Consider the following 18,523-nt stretch of genomic DNA (forward strand, 5'->3'; position numbering starts at 1 on the left):
AGTCAGTGTGTAGAAGGAAAACTCTGATCCCAAACCTCCACTGCCTTGTGGCTACATCCAGTTATGGAAAAGGCTTCAGGAGTCAACCTCGAGGCAAAATCCGGAGCCGGAGTCCCTGAGGCAGTTCATGGCTGAACACGGTCACGTTCTGGCAACTCCTGCGACGCCGCTGGAACCAACCGTATTGGCCTCTGCCTTTCCATTGGACCATTTCAGCGACGTGGAGAGGGTGGATTTGCTGCATGGGTAACAGCCTATCCTCCATACCTACTTTACCCAGGCTTCACGCACTGGAGAGGACACTCTGTTCCAGAACCACCATTCAGAGCGTGACACCATAGTCTTCTGAGACTGAAGGATGCCAACAACCCTGGATTTCAGGGAAGTTGATTTTGATGGTTCAGAGGAAGATGGACTGTCTAATCCTACGCAATGCAGCTGTACCAGTGTAGCACCACTGAATCTTTCGGGGATGTTTTGGCTTCTAGAGGCCTTCTTGTGTTAAGGGTCTATGAACACATTGCCCCAGGGTAAGCTGATGCAAATGCACTGGGTCTACTTGGACTTGTGCCAGCTGGGTCCATGTGGACGCACCAGCTATACAGCTGAATTTTCTCCTCATATCTAGACTTAATTTTAAAGAGGGTGGGGTCACAGAGCAATGGAAACAGACCTTAGATAATTGCAGCTAGCTATGGATTCATTTTCTTTTCATTCTGCAACAGTTTCTATCTTTAAATACTATATAGGAGTTTTCAATATTTGCAAACTTCAGCAGCTCTCATGCCTGAAAAATGTCTCCATTGTCCATAGAGTTGGGCAGCAGCCTTGACAGCTGTGCACTGCTGTGTTTCTTTTGCAATTATATCTTATTAGAAAGGTAGGCAGTCCTCTGAGGGTTGACAAAAAATCTGAGAACTGCGAGAGCTATTCACCTGCAGAAGCTGTATCTTGGAGTTGCAAGGGTTAGTTGCAAGGAAATAGAAGTTGCTGTCTCCAGGTCAATGAATGGCAACAAATATATTTATGTACAAATGTACCAGGGATCTAGACAAATGTATTTATGTCTAGAGATAAATAGGTTCTGAAAAATCAGACTGCAGTGAGAGAGATGGAGAAAGATGAGTGTGAAATCACAAGTGCAAATCACAAGGGCAGCTCCATAGGTGTCCAGCCCGTTAAAATAGGAGAGAGTTGGAATGCTCATTACCTGAGGCTTCTCTAGTCCTAGCTATTCATAGTGTCCCCGGGGGACTTTGTAACTACATATAGTGAAGGAAGTTGGGCCTACCTCATGCAGATCAGATGTTCTATATGCGAAGGGATGCTTTGTCTGTGTTCAGCCTTAGTGAACTGCAAATGCACACAAATGCATGTACACACACGTGAACACAAAAGAAGCTGGAAATGACTAGGAAAATTAAAAGTAGGATGGTGCAAAGAAGAACTGCCTTATTTTGTTGAATGAAAAGTTTTTGCCTTTAAACTACAATGTATAAAATAAAAGGCCAAGCCCAGCTGAGCAGCCCTTGTTCATGACTTGCTAACTTTCCATGGACAGGGAGAGCTGTCAGTGGTGGTAATGGTGGTTGTTTTTAATGCAGAGGACCATTGAAACATACAGTCTTAAGTGGGAGCAGTCTAGGCTGCACATTCTGAACATGTCATTTGGCTCTAAGCACCTTTAAACGACTGCTTGTTCAGCAGAGTCTCTTGCGAGCCAATCCTTAATCTGACTCTCCACTACCATCACATCCTTCTCTGGTTATGAAAGTCACATTTTCTCAATCCACAAAATACAGCATTTCGTAAGTGGACAAAAAAGACATTCTGTTTTCTCTGTTTCCCAACAAGCAAGCAGTTAATTTGCAATTGCGATTGTTGTGTATCATATGGTTGTACAAGGTTGGACAGCGCATGTGAAATCATTTGGTGGTGAGTGATGGACTCCTTTCTCCTGTACCCATAGCATTTTGTGAGTTCTTCCTTTAGAAATTATTTTGTAGTGTAGAAGCTGACATCCTTCTCTGTGCTGCTTAAGCATGGGAGCAGTCACATAACCCTTAAAAAAACCTAAATAAATAAATAGCAATTATCAGCAAGGTTTATTTCTCTGATCCCCCAGCAGTGTCTCACTGATTTTAGAATTTTTCCTTTATTTAGTGGAAAACACATTTAAGAAACTTTTCAACAGTGCCAGACTGCTGTTTGTTTTCATCTCTTTCCATTGTTCCTCTCTCTAGTAACCTGGATGCGTCAGCACACCTACAAGATAGTAGTAGAATTTTGTGAAAGGCTCGCAAACAGCCTAATTGATTAGTTCCCTTATGACTAGAAGGTGTCATGAAAATAACCACAGCTTTGAAAATAAGAACAAAAGATGTGTGCCATTTGGAGATTTATGGGTTAAATGACAATTAGGAGGAGAGATTATTTTTCCTCAAGTTATAGTTCATGGGCTTGTCCAGTTGACATGACTTTGTAGACATGGAAATTGACTTGAAGGGTTTGTGTGATACACCCATCCTGTCAGCACACACCCAAATGAAAAAAGCAAACGGGCTTTATTATTTGCTTATGTAAATGGTTTCTATTCTTTTATTATTGATTGTAAAACAATTGTGCTTTTCTGTTCAAGTGGATCCACAAGACAGCAGAAAAGCAATATATAAGGCAAAAGGTTAAAAATAATTAAACCACAATAAAGTGGAAGCAGACACATCAACTTTCCATAAAAACTTTCTTTTGATTTTCCTATTCCAACAAGAGTCTTCCCATGCCACTATTTATTTAAGTTCATATAGTGATCACACTGCTATTCCGGGTGAATAAAATGCAATGATTTTTTAAAGATATCATAATTAAAATAAATCAGATTTTAGATGGATTTTTAAAAAGAAATGTTAGTTATATTAAGGCTACAACACCCCAGGAGTATGCCTCATTAAACTCAGTGGGTCTTACTTCTGACTAGACATGCATAGGATTGCACTGTAGATGTCTAAAAATGCGGGTTTACATTGATTCTGACTTTAATGCAATTCAACATATTGAATTCTCTGTTTCTCCTTACTTGGAATGCTGTTGGAAACAGGAAGAATGCTAGGCTAGATGGACCTTTGGTCTTCTGAAAGGTGAACATCACCAATCCTGTGCCTTATTTCAGAAGGCACATACTTTTGTGCATAAAAGAAATGTAGCATTGCTTGTCTTAGAACCACACCACACTCTGTTCTGCTGATGCTGAAAATAAAACAAAATTTTAACATGTCTTTGTCTTCTTTTCAGATATCACAGTGAGTTTACTGTCCTTAGTTGTCACAGCCTGTGGACTTGCTTTGTTTGGGGTTTCTCTGTTTGTGTCCTGGAAGCTTTGTTGGGTTCCTTGGCGAGAACGCAGCCTGCCTGGAAACAAAGACAAGCAGGAATCACTGAACTATACAGACACAGAGACCAATGGCCATGAGTATAGCGAGGATTACTTGGGACAACCTACTTCCTACCCTGATTCCGCCATGAAGATTAGCCACACCTCCCCTGACATTCCATTGGACGCTAAAACAGGGACCAAGGAAAACTGTGTGCACAATGTCCGGATGCATCGGCAAATCACAGAGCCAACCCCTTCTGCCCGGTCAGTAGCTTTCATTTGTTTGCAAAAGAGAAAATAAGAAATAGAGACGATCAAAAGAACATATACCAAAGGTGACTTTTATCCAGCTAGCTTTCTGATCATGCAGAAATACATTGGTGGGGGAGCCCTCGGGGGCTTCAAAAAGTAGGCAAACTCAAAGGTGCTGAAAAATTGTTTTATTATAAAATACTCTAATAAAATACACACACTGGCTGCATTTTGAGGAGAATAGCCCTTCCTCAGCAGCAACAGTTATTGTATTGTTTTTAATGTATTACATTCTTCCATTCTTAAGGAAACCACCTATCTTACAGAAGACCCCCAAATGCTGCACTGGGGTCCACGATGGAGGTGGCAGAAAAGAACTGAGCAGGGTGGGAGCTTATGGGGGAGGAAACAGCTCTGCCATGGAGGCAAACAAAGAACACTTTTTTTTCACAACAGCATTTGTTGTTGTGTCAGCAAGACAGAATTGCCAGGTTGTTGAAGTTCTATAGTAAGTGAATGTGGCTTTAATTTAATCTTGCAAAGTATGTTCCTTGGCACTTATCTCTACTGCTTTAGGTGCTGATATGTCCTGCAAAGATTTCAGCAAAAATAGAACAGGTTAATAAAACACTTGTGAGAGTTAGAAATAGGAAGCGCTAGGTTTTTGCCACGGCTTTGATAGAATGAGTGGGTAGGTGAGATGTGAAATCACCAAGGGAGGACTGTACGCGATGAAAAGTACAGGAAGGGGAATGTGTATGAAGGATGGGAACATGAATGGAGGAGGACAGAGTGAAGGACATAAAAAGAGCCGTACTGTATCAAGCCTACAGTCCCCCCAGTTCAGTGCTCACTTGCCAGCCAGCCAGAGCTCTAGTAAACTTACAAACGAGGTGTAGTGGTGATTACGGTTCGCTCTTGCCTGTCCCTAACACCTTGGAATCAAAAATATACTATCTCTCCAAAGTGCCATGTTTTACTGTTGCAATACTCGTGACCATTTATCCAGCATAAATTAATCTCCATCTTTTTAAAGCCACTTGTCTCATAGTAACTACACCACATATTGTCACAACGGACCCCTTGAGTTAATTGTGCATTACATAGAGAATAACATCCCCTTATTTATCATTCTGGAACTATTTCATCCATTGAAAAACCACTGTGCTACTTGGTAAGGTTTCTTCCCTATCTTCCCCATCCTTCTTGGCTGGCTCGACAGATGGCTTACGTTGGTGGAGGTAAGAGGAATGAACATGGCAATGAAGGTTTCTCTAGTCACAGCAGAAGTTGTGCTACTCCTGTGTGACCGCGTTGCCATCTTCCACCTCCACCAGCTACAGAAAGCTGTGCTGCTGATGACGTTGGGGTAGAGAGTACAGGAATGCCTGGCTAAGAGATTACATTTTTCAGCTAGTCAGATGTTCAGCTTCTTCGGGAAAACACAAATATGAGTATACTCCAGGACCTATGGCGGAAAGGTTGTGCTTCATGAGCTTCAAGCTGTCTGTTTGATGAAAAGTGAATAATTGGCTACCCAATTTTGGAGCAAGTGCAGATATACTATAGCTAGAGAAGCTGCAATTCTAAGGAGTTTTGTTTGTTTGCTTTTAATGGCTAATCAGAAACCTCTTAGTTGTCTGCCGTGGTGACTTTTTCCAAAAAGCCCCTTGCCTACAGGCTGTATTTCTGAGATTTAGTAAGAATGGTTCTCCCAGGAATTTTGCATGATGATGCATAAGTGTCAGTGAGACTTACCAGAAGACTGAGTTCAGAGATTTTGAAGCCCTGTTCAAAAAGGTAGAAGGATTCTACCCCAAGAACAGTGATAACTTCTATGTTTTCCAGAGATGGGAGAGAAAAATTTGAGAGAGACTTGGCCTCAGTGGTGTAGCTAATGGGAGGGGGGCAGTGCAGTAAGAACTGCATGTGCTGCAGCATACCATGTAAGTGGTCCCTCCCACTTACCGTTGGAGCCATTCCAGGAAGCACCAACAATGCTCAGGCGCTCGTGGAACCAAACAGTGCCCCCCTGTGCATTGTTGTCACTGCTCAGAATGGTAAGTGGGAGGGGCCAGTTACACAGCACGTAGTGGTGCTTGCAGTACTTACGGTGCTGCCGCCCCCCTTTTGGCAACACCGCTACTCTGATTCTTTAACCTGGAAGAAGTCAAGACCATACTGATAAGTGCTGGCTCTGTGCAATCATCCAGTGTACAAGTGAGTATGTGAAGGGAAGATTAGGATCCCAATCTCCACATGTTTAAAGGCCTTCTTTGCACAGGATAAGGACCTGTAGACTCCAGGTTTGCACAGCATGGTAGGGAGCCTGTGAATATCTGGGGATAGGAGCATAGATACCAGTGCATATGAGATCTTAAGGCAGTGGAAGTTGGAGCCATATACCGTGTAGCTTCCAGTCACTACGGATGAGAAGAAAGAAGGCAGCACTAAATACAAAATGAGAGGAGAACCTCAATAAGTTGCTTGAATGAAACATTTTCATTAAAGAAGCCCCGCATATTTGCTGCACCTGTCAAATTTTTCATTTGTAATGACCCTAGTCCAGTGGTTCTCACACATTTAGCACTGGGACCCACTTTTTAGAATGAGAATCTGTCAGGACCCACCGGAAGTGATGTCATGACCGGAAGTGACCTCATCAAGCAGGAAAATTTTTCGCCATCCTAGGCTGCATTCCTACCTACACTTACCCAGGAGTAAGTCCCATTTATTATCATTGTTAAAAGCATGTACATAGTAGCTTCTTAAAAGTACTGGTCTGTAACCTTTCCCCAAATGCAGTCACATACCATGGTAGCATCAAGTCTAATATATTAAAAATAAAATATTGAAATGAATGGGGACCCACCTGAAATTGGCTCGCAACCCACCTACTGGGTCCCGACCCTCAGTTTAAGAAACACTGCCCTAGGCATTTCATGTCTCCAGCGGGTGCTGTTCCGTCTTTGAATTGGTATTTTGAACTACTTTCCTGTGCAAGTAACTTTTCAGATTCTGCCTCTTGTGGTACTGTGGCCCACTATAAATTCATTTAAGGGTGTTGAAGAGGGGGTGAAAACTAGAGAAGTGTTCGGTCCCCTTATTCAAATCAAATTTTCAAAGAGGAAGCCTATCATAGCTTTTTTGTCTCCATCTCTCACTCATTTGGCCTGCTTTGCGCTTCGGTACTACCTTGCACCATTCTGTCACAATAATTTTCATTCTTATAATACTTCTCATGGTCAAAGTCCCTTATAGTCATTTCTTCTGACAACATCCTGTGATCTGGGCCTCTGAGAGGAATTTAATTAGGAGGTACAAAGTTTATTTTGGAACCCTTTTGGGGTACAAAGCTTATGTTGGGCCCCTTCCCTTCACCATTGGATCATAATTTGATACAATTATTTGATACAATCAAATTACAATATATAAACCTTTGTAGGCTTACACAAAATATGAGTGCTAGTACACAATATATATAAACATTTTCTGAGATCCCAGAAAATTTCCAGCTTCCCTCCTTTGGCTTCCATGCCCACTTTTTTACCCTGGACCCAAATATGAGGTACCCCCTGCACCCTTCTCATGGGCCCTGCCTGTGAGGTAAGTCACTGCGAATCCCACCAGAATTCTGCTACTTTCCCACTAGAATCACTAGATTGTTTGAACTACTCAGAAGCATGCTAAGTCCTCTTAGATTACTTTGGAGGATAGTTTCTTTAAAATCTTGGGACTGTCTTTACTATGCATCATTGCATCATCAGCCTTACTATGCATCATTGCACTTTGGATTCCTACATGAGCAGAAACTATCAGAAAGGTCTGGAAGCTTTAATATGCACAGCATGAGTCAGTAAGTGTGCAGAGTTTCTCTAACACTGTTCCTACTTCAAAATAATCTCCATAATTGGAAGAGGGAGAGAGTTAAAAATTTTCAATTTCATACTAAACTCAAGATTTTTTGTAGGCACTTTTTTGTGTACTTATTGTGGTCAAACGATGAATCAAATTAAGAGGCAGAACAGGTAGAGGTCAAAAAATAGTGATTTTTGTCAGTTTCCCAACACAAAGTTACAGAAATTTATGCTGAAAAAGACGTGCTTTTAAATTCTTCCCTGGAACAATGACAGCCTTGTGTTGCTCCAGTCGTTTTCACGTAGGTTGATTATTTAATTTGAACCACTGCCAGCTTAAGTCAGTTCACACTGCCAGCTGTGCTAGTAACAATTCTATTTAAAAAATGTCAAGTGCAACAATTAAGATGTCAAAAAATGAATTATTGTGTTAATGTCTTTGTATGTCTGTAAAATTTGTTGCTTTACATTTGTATTAGCCAAAAAAGGAGGAATCTTAACTCTCTATACTCATCCTAATTAAAGATTATTCCTAAATGAAGATTCCTAATAATAAAAAGCAATATAGTTATCTGACATTTCCACCAGTGTAATTATGTCCATCTGTTTTCTTGTTCTTATTTAAGGCATAATTCAATTCGAAGGCAGCTCAACCTCTCAAACCCTGATTTCAACATTCAGCAGATCCAAAAGCAGGAACAGCTAACAGGGATTGGGCGCATCAAGCCAGAGCTCTATAAGCAGAGATCTGTGGACACAGATGATGGCCGGAGAAGTAATAGCAAGTCATGTGGGAAACTCAACTTCATTCTAAAATACGATTGTGATTTAGAACAACTGATAGTGAAGATCCACAAAGCTGTCAACCTCCCAGCAAAGGACTTTTCTGGGACTTCAGACCCCTATGTCAAGATCTACTTACTCCCAGATAGAAAAACAAAACACCAGACTAAAGTGCATAGAAAGACCTTAAACCCAGTGTTTGATGAAGTTTTTTTATTTCCTGTTCCTTACAATGATCTGAGCACAAGAAAACTTCACTTCTCTGTATATGACTTTGACAGATTCTCCAGGCATGATTTGATTGGCCAAGTGATAGTGGATAATTTTTTAGATTTGTCAGACTTTCCCAGGGAATGTAATATTTGGAAGGATATTGAATATGTCACTAACGTAAGTATGACTCCTTTTTTGTGTGTGACTTTATGTTCTGCATTGTTTGTTTGCATTGTTAACCAGTTCAGCTGCTACTAAAGTGGAAGACTTATGCAGAAAATAGCATTCTCTTTACCTGGAATTAACATAGCCCAAAGACTTAAGTTCTTAGACTTACTATGCTCTGTCTTGCATTTGGGTGATGTGCCATTGTGTGCCCTGTGTCTGTATAGCAGTGCTTTGGTTTAAACAGTGGCGGACCTGGGGTGGGGGTAGGGGGGGCAAAAGCCCAAGTGCTGTTCTTGTTGTACCACTGCCACCTCCGCCCCACCTGCCTGGCGGAGTCGTTCCATAGGCAGGAAAAGCCCTGCATGGCACTCGGCAGGGCACAAAAAACCTTCTGAGGCTTCTCGCACGGTCTTAAGCAATACGTGGTTTCATCAGGAAACTGGAAGTGTTGTTTAAAACCACATGAGAAGCCTCACAGCCCAATCCTGAGCTGCCTGGGGCACCCAGGCTTGGTGGCACCAAGAAGGGCTGTTGCTGGATCCTGCGCCTCCCGAACTACCGCGGGAGGCGCCTTGGGAGAAGGGGACTTTTGTCCCCTTCCCCCGAGTAAGTTAAGCAGCTCCACAATGGGGCTACTCACTTTACCAGTAGCACCAGCAGGAGCCCAGCGGTGAGGCTGGCAAATGTGCCTTATGGCACATTTGCGACAGTGCTCGGCGGCATGGAGTCGTGCCGCCAAGCACAGGATTAGGCTCTCAGTTGGCTTTTCAAGTTGTGATGGGAGTCACATGTGGTTCTGTAAGCCTCAGTGAGTATCCAAGGGAAGGGTGTGGTTGTGTGATGGGGAGCGGCATGTCAGGGGGTGGCATGTCGTGAACCTGCCCAGGAGGAGCACAATGGGGGCAGGTCCAGTACTGAGTTTAAGTAGTTGCCCTCCTCCAAGTTGTTGCCCTTTCGATTTTTTTTAAAATTGCATTATATATTGTACCTTTTTAATCTTGAAGTGTGATCTACCTTGAGCATTTTCTCTGGCAAAGAAAAGGCAGGATACAAATCTTCTAAATAAATATAAATGGCCCTGCGATGGTGCAGATGTAATGCTGCCATTATACTCAATGAAGCCACTGGTGTTAAATGGCCTCCTTGCTTGCGCCAGAATGGTCCAGATGTTGTGTGCAGGCCCACATAAGGTACAGAGGTGTAAGATTCGGGGAGGTTTGGGGTAGAGCTGGAGGGTTGGATATTGGTGGCAAAAGTATGTACTGGATTGTATCCCAATTTTTCAATCCACACTGCCCCTTTCCTCTGCTTGGACTTACGCCAGCAAAATAGCTGGCATGGTCCAAGGAGACCCACAGGCAATCAGATGACCTTCCGCAAAGTAAATAAAAGTTTCTTACTTGCATCTTGCTTGCTGCCTCACTGGCCATTGGCATGGCTGCATGCTATGAAATGGTGGAGGATAGGATTAGGCTGTTACTACTAGATAAAAATGCATAGGATTGTATAGGATCCTTAAAGACGTAAATATTAAATACGCCCTTCTTGATGTATACCAAATCTAACCTTTATCTCTGAATTTCACTCCTGAATATTATTTTTCTTTGCCCCACCTGATTTTTCCAATGTTTTATATTAACACACAAAATTGGCCACTCAAAGATTTTGCCAGACCCACACATTGCTCAAACACTGCCAAGAAGATATAAGGTAGTTGGATAAAATGTAGTTGGATAAAAGTTGTAGTTGGATAAAAGAATTTATGAGACAAGGTAGTTGTATATTAACTTTAACAAACTTCAGTGGGCTCTAACTTGCCTGACTCTTCTAATGCAGGCTCTTACCTTGGAGAAGATGTCTGCATGTGCAAACTGTATTCTTGGATGCCACTATATGAAACTGCTAGAGTCCAAATATTTGAGAGAATTAATTTTGTACTGCTTTGGTGTGTGCCACACAAAGAGTTGAGATTGCATTTACTTTGAAGAGAACTATCAGAGGCACACATAAATAAAATTTGCAGAATTCTCAAATTATGCTGGTAGTATTTACTTTGCTGTGACTGGGTTGTGGCTCCAGGTGGAAGTCATTTGCATTGAAAAGGAATCTAACAATTGGAAAATACATTCATAGGTGTAGATCAGTGGTCTCCAAACTGTGAACCCCTGAATTAGGAAAAAGCCATCCTGGCGTAGCGCTTTCCCTTCTGCACTGCAACCTCCTGTCTTTCCAGTCAATCAGAAACTTGCACTGGGCAGCTGCTTCTGCTGCCCATTGACCTAGCAAGCTCTGCACCCTGGTTTCCAAGTGGAGATGGTTGCCTGGTGTGGGCTTCTGACAAGATCAACTGAAAAGATAGGAGGCTGCGGTGCAGGATAGAAAGTGCCGTGCCTGGATGGCTCTTTCCTAATGCCAGATCTGGCCCATAGGCCGTGGTTTGTTGGCTACTGGTATAGATCATCAATGCAGTTTCAGTAGCAGGTCAATCCATACATTAAAAAGCAATGGTGTGTAACACAAATCCAAATAAACACAAACAACACTAGTCCAACAGCCAGTTATTCACTCTAAAGCATCTTCTGGGGACGGGGAGGGGGATGTATTATTTTTTAGCCCTAAGCCCCACTGAATAGCATTTGATGAACTATATCATTTTTACAATTGTATCAACAAATTAAAATGTGTTTTGTTTAGGAAATACCTGAAGAACACATGGGAAATTTGATTTGAATCAGTGATTAAAATTGGCTTATTCTCTCGGTGATTTCAGTCTCCTTGATTTAAATCAATCTATTCTGCTCAGCAGGGGGAAAGAGTTCTTACTAGTATTGAATTAATAGCTTCTAGTTCTGTTATTTTATACTCCTATCTCTATTTTCATCAATGTACCATGTTCTTGCTTTTGCTGCAGCAGTTTATTATATAATTTATAAAATTGCTCTAATTCAAGATAATATCCATAATGTAGTTGCTGATTGCAAAAGATTATACCTTGAATGAGTAGCTCACTTTCCCAGTGCTTCTTCTAACATAAGATAAAAATGAGGGAAGTCTTTTTTGTTTGTTTGTTTGTCTTATTTTTGGCAAGATAGTATTTCTTTTGGGCCTTGAATCTTCTTTTTGGCTTTTGGAAATCTGTTTCACGCAGCCAGACTTGGGTATAGCACATTGAATGCTTAAAATAAACATTAGCCTGCTCCAATGGACTGTACAACATGTGAACTGTAGGGTCCTGTCCCTTCTATCCTAAAGCAGGTATTACTGGATAAGCTGCATTCGAACCTGGAGAAGCTTCAGAAGCAGGCTATGCTATGTTGTCGGAGGTGTGAACTGGTGTGTGTGTGTATGTGTGTACTTGTCTACACATGTAAATGTACATTCACACAAGCCTCTGTGTTCACGAAAATGAGCTGTGTAACCTAATCTTATGACCCACCTGAGATAAGTGTGATCCGCTGTTGTGAATGACCGTGCAGCAGTGTAAATGTTGCACTGCCATGGCATACAATGGAGCTCCTGGCAGAAGTGGCCAGTGACTCTGCTGATGCACCAGGCTCACCCAAATGCTCCCATTGGCCCAGGGAAGTTAGTGGAGGAAGCAGTTCATGGATGGTTCAGGAGAGGTTTGAGAAGCAGGGCTTTGGGGAGTGGGCTGGAGGGGGTGGATCCTGGTGGCAAAGGTGCACACTGGATCCTATCCCCAAGTTTTCATTCTGCCCTGCCCCCTTCATCTCCTTGGACTTACACCAGCAAAATAGTTTGCCATTTGATTGCTCACTGAATGGAGTTGGTTCTTGCCCCAGATCAAGAAGCTGATGACACATTGTATGACAAAGGGCGCAATCCTAACCCTTTATGTCACTGCTTTTCAGCACTGGCATAGCAGTGCCAATGGGACATGTGCTGCATCCTGCAGTTGGGTGTTGCTCAAGGAGGCCTCCTCAAAGTAAGGGAATGTTTGTTCCCTTACCTCAGAGCTGCATTGCCCTTAAGTCAGTGCTGGAAAGCACTGACAGAAGGGGTAAGGATTGTGCCCTAAAATGAACACAGCAGACAACAGAAGTGGACTTTAATGAAAGAAGAAATCTTTCACCTGGAGATAGGATGAGATCTTGAAGAGTACAGGCAGTGCTGTTTGCAAATGCTTTGCAGCAACTGAGAGATGGAGGAGGAGGCATCTGGTTCTGAGTTCGCTTGTTTATCCAATATTCAGGAAAGGTTAAACAAGGTCTTCCATCACTAGGTAGCTGTGCGACTGGAAAGTTTTGAATATCAAAAGGAGTACATTTTTCAAGGAACAACTCGCTGTTAAGAGGGGGAAAAATTGCTCTTCACACTTGGCACAGAAAAACACTTTCTGTAGCACTTCAACTGTTTCACTTCACTATCAATTTTTTTTTTTTACAACTCATTTAACATTATGTGATAACTCACATTTTCCAAGCCACTTTTCCAATACTGGAAATTAGTTCCCTTTTCTTTTTAGAGATTATCAAGTTTTAAAAATATGTGTTAGAAGAGTTCCTATTAAGCTAGAATTAAGTGATCTCAGCCTGAAGGCAGGTTATAGCTTTTTCAGGAGGTTGAAGGTGACATGAGAAAGACTTCACTTACCCCCACTGAAAGCACTGTTCCCAGGATTTTCTGTAGTTTGGGTAGCCCTTCAACACCTGCAAAATCAATTTGACAGGGACAACAGTGGGACAACAGATCTGTGGGTAATGATACCTCTGGTCACTGCTACCTTCAGCTCTCTTTGTCTAATTCCAAAACTTACCAGCATGCGACAGTGTTCAGAAGATGGACATACATAGCCTTCTAATTGGAAGACCTCTGTCACACACTACTTTAGAAGCATGATGAAAGCAAAGGACCATGCTTCTAAAATAGTGTGTGATGGAGGTCTTCTAATTAGAGGGCTATGTATGTGAAAGGCTGACTTGTATGTTTCTCGTTGAAGGGTGGGGGGAAATGAGCATACAAGTGATGTGCAGCTGCATTTGTAGTCTTTTCATGGAGCACATTCGTAGCACACATGAACTTTGTGTGGAGAAAGAAAGAGGTGTGCACCCTATTCTCCATCATACAAAAATGGTTCCATATGTTTGAGCTGGGAACCGTCTATCATCAGTTACAGATGACTGACTTTATACGGCAATCAAGGCAGATTTGTAGATTATTGTCACTAAATACTTGTTCAGTAGGAAATGTAGTTCTAGTAAATTGACTTAATTGTTTCACTGGGACTCAACAAATAACAATCCAGTCCTATGTTCCAGATATGCCAGTGTATCCCTGCATCAGCGTTTCTCAAACTGTGGGTCAGGACACACTAAGTGGCTTGCAAGCCAATTTCAGGTGGGTCACATAGTACCCACCTCAGCCACCATTGAAGATACAGAACTGAAATACAGGGTACAGAGCTGCTGAGCAGGGCGGGCTCTCAGTGGGAAAGAGGCATGCTGTGCAATGCTGTGTGTGGTAGAGGCACATGCATGCTGTGTAATGGGACCTTTGGCTGATCGTGGCTTAGGTTCCAAGCCTAAATTGATGATTTCACTTCTGGTCATGACATCACTTCCAGGTTAATGGCATCGCTTCCAGTGGATCCTGACAGATTGTCATTCTAAAAACTGCATCCTGGTGCTAAAAAGTTTGAAAACCACTGCCCTACTTACACCTGTACAACAGCAGTCTCACTGGTATAGAGGTCCACTGATGGGTGCACCATGGATGCTGGCACAATGCCCTGTCCACTTTGCTGTGGTGGAGCATAGGATACAGACTATATCTGGTGGCCAGTACTAACCCCAGTACTAATTGCTTTGGCGTGGCATCTGAATAAGATTGGACCATAAGTCACAGAGAGATCCAGTGGCTAGAAATGGCTAGAGAAATGGAATTAAGTATCAGGTTTCACAAGCGTTTCTTATAGTTTTTATTCTGTAGCTTTCTCAATTCTGAGAAAAGCTTCATCTGTTTACATTTCTACCTGTCATGCAGCTGTGGAATTAAAAGGAGACCTTTCACAATAAAACTGGCAAGGATAATGTAGACCCAAGTTAAACTAATTTAAGATACATTAATGCCTTTATTAGAGTCAACTAAAAAGCAGGAAAGGAAAATATCAGGCTTTCAAAACAGAACCCTTTGTCAAGCCGATGGGAAGCAAAGGGACAGGGGGAAAGTGGGGTATGTTGTAGGATCTCCAACACTCTGATGCTGCTTTAAAATCTTAAGATGGAACAAACTGTCAGATCACATCTAACACAACAGTTGGGTTCTTACGTCATGTAAGGCGGAATCGTCTATAGTCAAAATTACCCTTAAATCTGAAAAATATGTATTTTATCTGTAAAAACTAAAATCACACCTAAAATGAGTGACACGAAGGAACTGCGACAACTGAAGAAACAGCAGATTCATTCTCCGATCCATCCTATGCTCCCTCCAGGGCATATATAGTGAGAGTGAGTGGAATGGTGGTCAGAATTGCACACATTATTTGAACGGTCTCTCTCTCTCTCTCTCTCTCTCTCTCTCTGAGTGCATGTACAATACTTGAATTCACACAGGTAAAATTGTATATGATGCAACCTGGCGGTAGAGGTTTTCTTGAAGATTTGAATAGGCCACTGAACCATGGGAGACCATTTCAATACATGCGCAGAACTGCTTAGACAAAGGGGGGGAAAAATTATTGAGCTCCCAATTTTTAGAAATATAAAATCTGCAAGTTAATTCAGTTTAGTCTGCAGCACCACTTTGAAACTCTCACCTATCAGAGACTGAATTTGAAAACTGAGTGTTTGATATTTTCTTACTTTTGGATTGGCCATTGGAAGACACCATGCTGAGGTGAAGTTCTCTCACCCTGCTAAATAAAAGAGGACACCTCTTGAAAAGGTGCCTCTAATTTGGCCTTTAAAAATAGAATCTTTGCAGTGCTAAAACTGCAAAGCATTTTGTGAAGATTAATTTGTGAAATGCAGGCCCCTGTTAATGGTGTTAATTGCAATACCATTTTTAGTGACATATCGATGTTCCCATTTTTAATAGAAAAGCATAATATAATTCATGCATAGTCTGGGTATCTATATAGGCATACATCTGCAGGTAGCGCACATGCAGTCTCCTCTTGCAGTTTTGGTTCTTGAATTGAGGCAAAATCATTTTAATTGTGGCTCCTAGATTGATTATGTTTGCAGTTTTCTCCCTCTGATTGTTCTGAGCCCTAGAATTATCTCCATGCAGTTTTACACACAGTTGGCCTGTCTTTTAAATCCAAACATGTACTTAAGCCATGTGAACAAAGCCTTCTTGTTTTCGTTTAATTTGAAACTATTTAGAGAATTCCCTTTCCTTCTGTATATAAAACTATGTACTTTACTATTCGGAATAAGTTGTCTCAAAAATTCTAGTAGTATGGATGCTAGGTTCAATTCATGGAGTCTAGCTGGAATGTATTAGTCCTACTGAACTGCACATACTGAACTTATTTGAAGTGCTTTGAGCTATTTTTAGCTTTTAATCCCTACAAGACATCAAAACCATCCGTCATCCTCCTCTGTTGAACAGTTCTTCTTTCTAGTTTTTAGGATTTCACATATCTTGTGTCAAGTCTGTGCTTGTCTAATTTTTTCATTCCCCCTTTCTTTTGGAGGTTTTCCATTTTGGAATCATAAATGTTTTCTTCTATTTTAAAAAATAATTTAATTTTATATACTATTATATCAGGGTTGAGTGATGCCTGCAGCACTAGTTTGATTTATCATTTATTCTAGATCATGGGGGACAAAAAGATGTTGGAACATCAGATTTAGTTGATGTACATTTATTTCCCCTAGCACAGCAGGTCACGACAGCAGAAGAGAGGATAGGTCCTTTTTGGCAGGGTCATGTTTGATTTTTTACTTTGAAAGTCTCTTGAGTATATCACAGTAGTTGCTTTGGGCAGGGAAGTCTTCAGACGCTATGCATCTGCACAGAGATGTATGTACATGAAAAAGAAGAGAGTTGCTCTGGGAGGTGAGGACTTGTTTGTTTTCTTTTTAAAGTTTTTCAAAGGCACAGGCAGGCTGTCGGAATTACATCTTCAAACTAGACTCTAGTCTACTTATTGCTTATATTGCTTATACTTCCTCTGCTAATGTCTGTAATCAAAAATCACCCACAAAAAAACAATGGAAGGTTCTGGGTACTTACTGAACTCCAGGGGCTTGCAGAAGTTAGGAACTCTCAAAAACAGAATGCTAAAGGGAACAAAAAAAACCTCAAAAATGTTTTGCTTCATAGGAAGCATTAGAGCTAATGTGAGAGAATCAAGATTCCTAGGGAAACATCACATTTTTCCTGCTGACCAGCAGGAGAGAGAGATTCAGTTTACTGAATATGCTTTTATCTGTTTTTAAATTATGTTTTTAATCTGTTTTAACCTGTTGTAAGCCGCCTTGAGTCCCTTCGGGGAGAAAGGCGGGGTAAAAATAAAGTTGTTGTTATTATTATTATTATTATTATTATTATTATTATTATTATTATTATTATTATTATTATTACATTTCCTTTTCAAGCAAAAATTTGTCCAGCATTTTAATGCAGAATATTTGGTAACAAGGTGGAGTGAGGGGGTCATATGAACATAAAGCCCTGCAGGATCAAGCCAAAGGCCCATCTGGTACAGCTTCCTGTATCTCACAGTGGCCTCATCAGATGTCCCAGGGATCCCATTTGTTTTCAGGGCTGCACCATTGTGACAGTGGAACAGCAGTTGAACAATGGTTCATTTCAGAGTTTCTCTCTCTCTTCCCATAGGAGAGAGAAAGGTGATGCCCCAAGCCACTATGCTCTTGCCCCCTACAGAGCACCCTTGCAGGTACACTCTGGTGGAACCACCATCCCTCCCAAACAACAAGTATGCCTAGAGCAGGTGTGGCTGATGCTGTTGTCAAGTCCCTGTTACTCGCTTCCTTTTAGCTTGATACCTTGCAAAGATACTATGCAGACCTCCAGGAAAACCTACTCCCTGCCACAATGATGATGTGAGCCCAGATGCTACTTGGTGAGGTTGTTGATTTACTTGTTGCAGTCAGGCCTCTGTGGCTTTGCTAATTCCATGGCAGACCAACTGATGCAGCCAGACATCATTGGCTCATGATACTTGGCTGCCTTTTGGATAACTTACCGTGGCACAACAGCCCTACTGGGAGGAGACGGTTGGCAAACTCACTGGTATGTTTCTCTTTATGTACTTCTTGCCATGGAGGGGCTCATGTGTTTGTTTCCCATGGCTGCCCTCTTCCAGTGGAGCTTCTTTCTACCTCGACTGCTCTGCTCACAATTGTATTCTTTGGATGTGTGAGTGGGATGAAGGGACTTGAACCCTGGTTGATGGAATTGCTAGCAGATCTTTCATTTACACCTTTACTGCTGACAACACTCTAGTTCCTGAGTGGGAGTGCTATGGCATCCTTGTGTTCTGTTTTGTGTTTGTTTGTGCGTGCATTTCCCCATGGTGGACATAGTGCCTGTGGCTGTATAATTCATTCCTAGTGGTTGGTGGGGGGGTCTGCCCCCACCATTGGTTGCTCATTACTCTTGCACCTGCCCCCACTGTCTGCTCAGTTCATCCTGGCAGCATTTCCTTGGCTGCCATATGGATAGCATGCTGACTTCATAGCGATGACAGTTGAATGTCACACCAATGACAGACCAATGTCATAGTGATGACACATAATATCACAGCAATGACATGCTGCATCAGGATGCTAGTCTGTGGATAGCAGGCTGTGTCAGTGTTTCTATGAATGCTGGGGTGTGACTTGGAAGGGTTATGCCAGCATTGCTTTGCCAGGACAGGCTTGGCATTTGGCCCTTGTTGCTC

The 18,523-nt window shown here is 41.9% G+C and overlaps 1 protein-coding gene across 2 annotated transcripts in view; it reads left to right on the top strand.

The window, feature by feature from the left end:
- The window catches only part of SYT9 (synaptotagmin 9), a 101,179-nt gene that overhangs the window by 52,265 nt on the left and 30,391 nt on the right, over window positions 1-18,523 (top strand). For both annotated transcript variants that reach the window (XM_066632700.1, XM_066632691.1), the window contains exons 2-3: window positions 3,289-3,634; window positions 8,106-8,652. In XM_066632700.1, the coding sequence (XP_066488797.1) occupies window positions 3,289-3,634; window positions 8,106-8,652 (893 nt within the window). The remainder of the gene's footprint in view (window positions 1-3,288; window positions 3,635-8,105; window positions 8,653-18,523) is intronic.

This window comes from Tiliqua scincoides, chromosome 1, assembly GCF_035046505.1.
Source record: "Tiliqua scincoides isolate rTilSci1 chromosome 1, rTilSci1.hap2, whole genome shotgun sequence".
In the NCBI taxonomy this organism is placed as follows: Eukaryota; Metazoa; Chordata; class Lepidosauria; order Squamata; family Scincidae; genus Tiliqua; species Tiliqua scincoides.